Source organism: Bidens hawaiensis, unplaced genomic scaffold, assembly GCF_021521415.1.
Source record: "Bidens hawaiensis isolate Kalapana, Puna unplaced genomic scaffold, B.hawaiensis_p1.1 tig00008141_1, whole genome shotgun sequence".
Classification (NCBI taxonomy): domain Eukaryota; kingdom Viridiplantae; phylum Streptophyta; class Magnoliopsida; order Asterales; family Asteraceae; genus Bidens; species Bidens hawaiensis.
The window spans coordinates 290094-297990 of record NW_027491579.1 but is presented as its reverse complement, the minus strand read 5'-3'; the positions used below and the strand labels follow the sequence as shown (position 1 = coordinate 297990).

At 41.8% G+C, this 7897-nt stretch overlaps 1 protein-coding gene across 1 annotated transcript; it reads left to right on the top strand.

Moving 5' to 3' along the window:
• The first annotated feature begins 316 nt into the window (after nucleotides 1-316).
• LOC143637190 (uncharacterized) lies at nucleotides 317-6785 on the top strand. Its single transcript, XM_077104638.1, has 3 exons — nucleotides 317-1028; nucleotides 6350-6676; nucleotides 6718-6785. Exons 1-2 carry the CDS (start codon nucleotides 330-332, stop codon nucleotides 6671-6673), a joined length of 1023 nt encoding a protein of 340 aa, XP_076960753.1. The 5' UTR covers nucleotides 317-329; the 3' UTR covers nucleotides 6674-6676; nucleotides 6718-6785.
• Nucleotides 6786-7897: the final 1112 nt, after the last annotated feature.

The window sequence follows — 7897 nt, the reverse complement described above, 5'->3', positions numbered from 1 at the left end:
AAACCCTAAACTTGAATAAAGCTCAAAACCCTATCGAATCTTTTTCTTCTTCTTCTTCCCGCCACCGAATCTTCAAGGTCAGTTAATCAGTTTATATATCCCTCCCTCCCTCCGTCGATTAACTTATTATTCTTGTTACTGGTTATTCATTTAGTTTTTTTTTAGTTTAATTTTATGAATGAATATGAACCCGCCCGTGTTTTAAATGAATAGATACCATGTTCACATTCGTTTCTTATTTATATACATGCTTCTTCTTATAGGTTTCAGCCCCTGAAGATAATAAAACATTCATAATAATAATAATAATAATAATAATAATAATAATAATGAAGAAGAAGAATCAGCTGCTGCTGCAAAAGGAGGATGCTGACCTCAAAACCCTAATCCACGACCACGCTCAGTTCTTCGACAGACTAGTCAAATTGATACCCGCAAAGTTCTACCTTCCCGTTTATGACGATTCCAAGCCCTGGTTTCAAGGCCTCAGCAAGGTCAAAAGGGCATCTTTGAAGCAGCAGACGTGCGACAACATTAAGAAGGCGCGTCGAGATCGTCTCGACCCGGAGAAATCACAGACCACAACGCTAGACCTTCTCAAGAAAAACATCAGTAACAGCGCCAATGAAGATGATTCAGATGATGACGAGGAAGAGATTGAAATCAAAGTCAAACCGATTAAGAATTTTGAAGGTGAAACCAGTAACAAGTCTGTTACGTACGAGGAGTTGCAGCAGAGACTGCATCATAAGCTTGAATTGCTTCGTGCCAATCGAGGCCAGGGGAAGAGGACAATGTTTATGAATGAGGTCAGAAAGAGGGATAACTACACCGACAAGAAACGCAAGAGGGAAGACAAAGAGGATCGTACCAATGGTAGTGATAAGGTGAATGTCGAGGCTGATTTTGAGTTTGGGAAGGTGAAACTGGGAGATGAAGACGGGAATAATAATAACAATAAGAAGGCGAAGAAGACCTCGAAAGTGAAGGAGTTGGAGAAAGCAAAGAAATTGAAGGAAGCCAATGATGCAGCGGTATAAACGAAATGAAGATCGAATCACGTTGATTCGGTGAATACCCGTGACGAACTTCGAAACTCTCAAATCCCACCCAAAGGTTCTAGGGAAAATGAAGAGAAAATTGATAATTATTAAAATTCAAGTCTACCTTTTGGAATTACATTACAAGCATATAAAAAGACTTCCAAATACAAAATGAGCCTAAAATGGGCCATGGGCCAAACACAAACCCAAAAACAAAAAGATAAAAAGTGTTGAAAAAAAGATAAAAAGGCCCAAAACTTTATTTAGGAGGCGTTTTTGGGCTTTGGACAAGTAGGCGGTTTGCCACAATGGGCTCCTCGTCTCAAGCTTCGATTTGACTGGTAATAGGCCTGAAACGTAGCTTCGTGGGCCAAGTTATGCCCGTTTTCGTGGGCCACCTTTGGAGACACGATCATGGGCCTCCAAATATAACATGGCCTGTTCGTCAATACTTGGGCCTTCATCATTCCCTCCTGGATAGACAAAATTCGACCTCGAATCTGCAGCAACCTCATCATCAGACGAATCCCCATAAAATGGCAGCAAGTGTTTGACATTAAAAACATCCAAACAACGAATATGACTTGGTAACTTCAGACGGTAAGCATTCGGATTTATTTTCTGCACAATCTCCACTGGCCCGATTTTCTTGGCTGACAATTTGTTATACTCCCCAACTGAAAAACAATCTTTAATTAAAACAGCCCACACAAAGTCTCCTACTTTAAAATCAACTTGTCTTTGTTTTTGATCAGCAGCCTGCTTGTACTTTGAATTGGCTCGAACCAGGTTGTCATGCACATCTTTATGAATCTCATGTAGCCCCTCAACAAAATCTTTCACTTTCTTAGGTACAGAACCAGGAACAGGAAGTGACATCAGGTCAAGGGGACCCCGTGGCTGAGCAGAATAAACCACCTGAAAAGGACTAAACCCAGTACTTCTATTGACAGCATGATTATGAGCAAACTCAGCTTGACATAGCTTTTTATCCCAAGACCTCACATGATCACCCACAAGACATCGTAAAAGATTACCAAGTGACCGATTAACAACCTCCGTTTGCCCATCCGTTTGAGGGTGATAGGCACTACTGAAGCTAAGCTGGGTGTTCACCATTTTCCATAGGCTGCGCCAAAAATGACTCAAGAAACAAGTATCCCGGTCAGAAACAATAGAAGATGGCAGACCATGCAAACGATAAACATCCCGAAAGAATAACTAAGCCACATTAACTACATCTGTCGTCTTCTTGCAAGGAATAAAGTGCACCATCTTGGAGAACCGATCAACAACAACAAAGATCGAATCGTTACCCCTCTGAGTCCGAGGTAATCCCAACACAAAATCCATACTAATGTCAGTCCAAGACTTTTAAGGGCCTGGTAAAGGCATATAAAGACCCGCATTAGTAGCTGTGCCCTTCGAGACTTGGCAAATTCGACACCTTTTGACATAACGATCTACCTCTTTCCTCATAGTAGGCCAAAAGTAGGAAGACTGCACCAAATGTAAAGTACGGTCACGACCAACATGACCCTCCCCATGTAACTCCTGAATAATTTTCAACCAAAGACTGGAGTCAGGAATACATAGCTGATTCCCTTTGAACAAAAACCCATCATGCAAAAGAAAGTCTGACTTCTGACCCGCTTGCACATCCTGCAATACAACTAAAAAATACGGGTCAGTGGTTAACTGCTCACGAATAACATCCAAGCCCAACACATTGATCCTCACAGCAACAAGCAGATTCCCCCTCCTGCTCATGGCATCAGCAACACGGTTTGAAACACCAGTTTTGTGTTTGACCACAAAAGTAAACTTTTCAAGAAAAGCTAACCAACGCCCGTGCTTATGAGATATCTTGTCTTGCGTGCGAATATGCCTTAGAGAATCATGATCAGTGAATAAAACAAACTCTTTATGAAACAAATAGTGACGCCAATGCTTTACAGCTTGGACCACTGCATAAAACTCCAGGTCATAAGTACTATATCTCAACTTTGCCCATGTTAACTTCTCACTAAAATAAGCAATTGGTCAACCCCCTTGACTGAGGACCCCGCCAATACCAACCTTCGAGACATCAGTATGAAGTTCAAAAACTAGTGAAAAGTTAGGCAATACCATAATTGGTGCGGTAGTGAGTTTTTCCTTGATAACCTGAAAAGCTAACTCTGCTCCCTCTGTCCATACAAACGTCTTTCCCTTCATGCAATCTGTCATTGGGGCTATAATGGAACTGAAGTGTGGAATGAACCACCTGTAAAAAGAAGCAAGTCCATGAAAACTTCGGACTTCAGTAATGGTGGTAGGAGTTGGCCAGTTTTGAACAGCTGCAACTTTAGATTCATCCACCTGTATCCCATCACCTGAAATAGCATACCCTAAGAACAAAACTTTAGGGGTCATGAACACACATTTCTTTGTTGCTGCATAGAAATTGTCTCTGCGAAGCTAGGCCAAAACCTCCTGGACATGCTCACTGAAAGAAGCACTATAAATAAGAATGTCATCAAAATATACCACAACAAACTTCCCAATAAAAGGCCTGAGCAACTGATTCATCACACGCATAAAAGTACTAGGCGCGTTTGATAAACCAAAAGGCATCACCAACCACTCATACAACCCTTCATGAGTCTTGAAGGCTGTTTTCCACTCATCCCCAGGTCTAAGACGAATCTGGTAATAACCACTCTTCAAATCCAACTTTGTGAAAACAGTGGCACCACTAATCTGGTCAAGTAAATCATCAAGTCGAGGAATAGGAAACCTGTACCTCACAGTAATCTTGTTGATGGCTCGACTGTCAACACACATCCGCCAGGTACCATCCTTCTTTGGAGTTAACAAAGCAGGAACAGCACAAGGGCTCATACTTTCACGAACATGACCCTTAGAAATCAACTCCTCAACCTGTCTACGCAACTCTTCATGCTCTCTCGGGCTTATCCTGTAATGTGGCCTATTGGGAAATTGTGAACCAGGCTCCAAATCAATATGATGTTGGATGTCACGCAAAGGTGGCAGCCCATCAGGCAACTCCTTAGGAAAAACATCGGAAAATTCCTCAAGTAAAGGAATCATAGCTTCAGGAACCTCAACTTCCTCGGCCACTGGCTTCCCTATCAAAACAAACACATTGTCTGCTTCCACCAACTCATCTTCAAACTGACTAATGGTCAATAGGTTACCCGACTGCTTTGTGACTAGCTGTTTAGGCTTGCTAGGAACAAGCGTTATCTTTACCCCACCAAACATGAAGCTATAAGAATTTGATCGTCCGTCATGTTCTATACTTCGATCATACTCCCAAGGTCTACCCAACAACAAGTGACACGCATCCATAGGAACCACATCACACACAACATCATCTTTATATGTGGTCCCGATAGAAAAAGAAACAAGGGCCTTTTTAGAGACTGTTACCTCTCCCCCCTTTTTAAGCCACTGAAGCTTGTAAGGCTTGTGGTGACTCTCCGTCTTCAAGGCCAACTTTTGGACTGCCTCTTCAGAAATCAGATTGTCACAACTTCCAGAATCGATAACAAACGTGCAAACCTTCCCCAAAATGGTACATGTGGAATGGAAGATATTATGTTTAAGTCATCCGTCTCCATCAGCCTTTGGTGTATAGCAAGAACGCCTAACCACCAAATTTACCCCCACATCACCGGTCACAAACTCCTCCTCGTACTGGGGTTCTTCATCATACTCTGGGGCCCTTTCATATTCTTCATACTATTCATCTTCGGATTCAACAAGCAAATGCCTCTTACCCGCCTGTTTACAGTCAACTTGTCGATGACCCGTCTCACCACATTTGAAACACTTCACCCCGCTACTACTAGACCCTTTAGAAGTCGACCCAGTGTTGTTGGCCCCCGACCTCTGTTGACTAGGCACGACACGAGGTCCTCCACTACCCGACCCCGAATTTCCTCCAGCAAGGGCTGGTGAATACGAACCGCCCACCCGACGGTTTTGTTTTTCAAAAGCCAAGGCCCTTTGGTATGCCTCGGGGACCGTTAACGGATCAAAAAGATTTACAAAGTCCATGATCTGAACCCTTAAACCTCCAATATACCGAGCAACGAGTTGTTCATCGGTTTCTTGAATATCATTACGAGAAATCAAATGATAAAACTCGGTCGTATATTCATCAACCGACCTGGATCCCTGTTTCAGATTCTGCAAACGTTGATACATCAACCGTTGAAAGTTGTGAGATAAAAAAGTGTCCCGCAAACACTTTCTCATCTTGGCCCATGTCACGATCCGTGACTTCCCGAGTCTATTTTGTGTCATCTTCAACTGTTGCCACCATGCTGACGCCCTCCCACGTAGCCTGGTAGCAATCAAAGAGACCCGCTTATTTTCAAGGACCTCTCGGAACTCAAACACCTCTTCTACAATAACCAACCAATCAATGAACCCTTCCAGATCCAAACTAGTCCTATCAAATTCTGGATATCAGTTCGGATCCTAGCATCCCAACGCCGGTTGCCATCACCAGGTTCTTGCCTTGGTCCCCTCTCGTACCCCTCTTTGAAAGACGAACCATCATGACCAAAAAATGGATTATCGAAGTCACGCCCGCCCCTCCCTGTTTTCAGGGACCTGTCTTCTACGATTCATCAAGTCAGCCATTCGATCAGTGAGTTGATCGACCACTTGATCCAATCGTTGCTCCACCCGCGCCATAAATCGTTGTTCCAACTCTCGTTCGTAAACCTCATCGAGCGGTCTCTGTTGTCTCCTTGGAGCCATATTGAGCCAGGAATTCGGCTCCGATATCAACTGATGCAGCGGTATAAACGAAATGAAGATCAAATCATGTTGATTTGGTGAATACCCGTGAAGAACTTCGAAAATCCCAAATCCCACCCAAAGGTTCTAGGAAAAATGAAGAGAAAATTGATAATTATTAAAATTCAAGTCTACCTTTTGGAATTACATTACAAGCATATAAAAAGACTTCCAAATACGAAATGAGCCTAAAATGGGCCATGGGCCAAACACAAACCCAAAAACAAAAAGATAAAAAGTGCTAAAAAAATATAAAAAGACCCAAAACTTTATTTAGGAGGCGTTTTTGGGCTTCGGACAGGGGCCAAACCACCGTAGGCCACAATGGGCTCCTCGTCTCAAGCTTCGATTTGACTGGTAATAGGCCTGAAACGGAGCTTCGTGGGCCAAGTTATGCCCGTTTTCGTGGGCCACCTTTGGAGACACGATCATGAGCCTCCAAATATAACATGGCCTGTTCGTCAATACTTGGGCCTTCATCAGCCAAGCAGGTGAGTACGGTGGTGGCTAAGAAGCATTCGTGGAAGGCTGCAACCGAGAAGGCGATGGGAGTGAAGGTTCATGATGACCCGAAGCTTTTGAAGAAGAGTTTACAGAAGGAGAAGAAGAGGCGGGAAAAGAGTGCCGGGAAGTGGAAGGACCGGGTGGAGACGCAGGAGAAGATGAGGGAGGAGAAGCAGGCGAAGAGGAGAGGGAATATAGAAGAGAGGGCGAACCAGAAGAAAGCGAGGAAGATTGCTAAGAGAGAGAAGAAGCTCATGAGGCCCGGGTTTGAAGGCCGGAAGGAAGGGTATATTGGTGAAAAAAGTGGTTAAAAGGTGCATATCCTTGTTTGAATTTTTCTTGTAGCTTCTTATAGTTGATGTCTTCATATGTATTTTGACCTTTGAATTTTGAAGAATTGATATAATGTTGGGAGCTTTGTTTGAATTGCCAGTATGTTGCTGACATTATTTACTTTGGTTTTGTCAAAAGTGGGACGGTTGTTAGCTAGCCCTTAGACGTAAGTTTGCCAATGGATTTTGTGTTACTTTTGGAGTGATAATGTAGGTCATTGCATTAGACTTGGTGGGATTAACAGTCGAGAACCATCTGCCTTTGTTGGTCACCAAATTATTTTTATTTGGACTCAATTAATATAAGTTGCTTTTGAAACAATTACTACCTTAAAAAACTTACATACTGGCAAATTATTACACTTAAATGACCATTCTAAACCATTTTTGTAAGTAGTAATTTCAACTGTGATGACCTGACCCAAATTGGCTCTTAACTTTTGAACCCCGAGCTCATTTACATTCGACTTGTTTTGTTGCAGTATTGAACCTGAATGTTTTCACAGGCTAAACTTTGTTTCGTCCTTTTTAGTTCCCGGTCACTATCCATTAATTTCGATTAAGTTTGGCATTGTTCATTAATAGGTTCTGAGAGTTGATTTTGTCTGCTGAGATATGGCTTTTATGTGGTCAACTGTTAGTTATGAAGCTGCCAGAAAACAGACTGTTGTAGTGAGATGCAGTGTTGAAGACAGAAAAATATATTGCCGGTTTTCTATATATTAGAGAAAATTAGTTAATTAGAAATAGAATACGAACTCAACGCCTAACTGCAAATTCAAAAGTCACATGGTGCTAGCTCTAATAAATGAATAACAATTTCATTTCATGTATATTTTTGTAGTTGTTTGTTTAGGAGGCAACCTTTTTGGTTGGTTCTCAATTATTTATAGTTATTTGTCTTTTTCTTACATTTAGTTTTTGAATAATATTGTAAACTGAAAGCAACTTATAAACAAACATTTTTAACAATATACATTTCTCCTTCATACTTTCTTTTTTGCTCATTTAAAAAGTAAAAGTAATAGTGACTTCATAGTTAAAAAAATGCAATTTGGGTTTATATGCAAAAGTAAACTTGAGAACCCTTCTGTTTTCTAATACACTATTCAAGTCATGTCATGATATGGTTTTGATGCCGGGAGTCTCACTGAAGCCAGACTCTACAGATAGTTTTTGCAGCGTTTGCTACAAGTGAAATTT

Coding starts and splice junctions, on each gene's coding strand:
- LOC143637190 (XM_077104638.1), top strand. CDS start 330: ATGAAGAAGAAGAATCAGCTGCTGCTGCAAAAGGAGGATGCTGACCTC. Junction 1,029..6,349: donor AATTGAAGGAAGCCAATGAT/GCAGCGGTATAA, acceptor TCAGCCAAGCAG/GTGAGTACGGTGGTGGCTAA.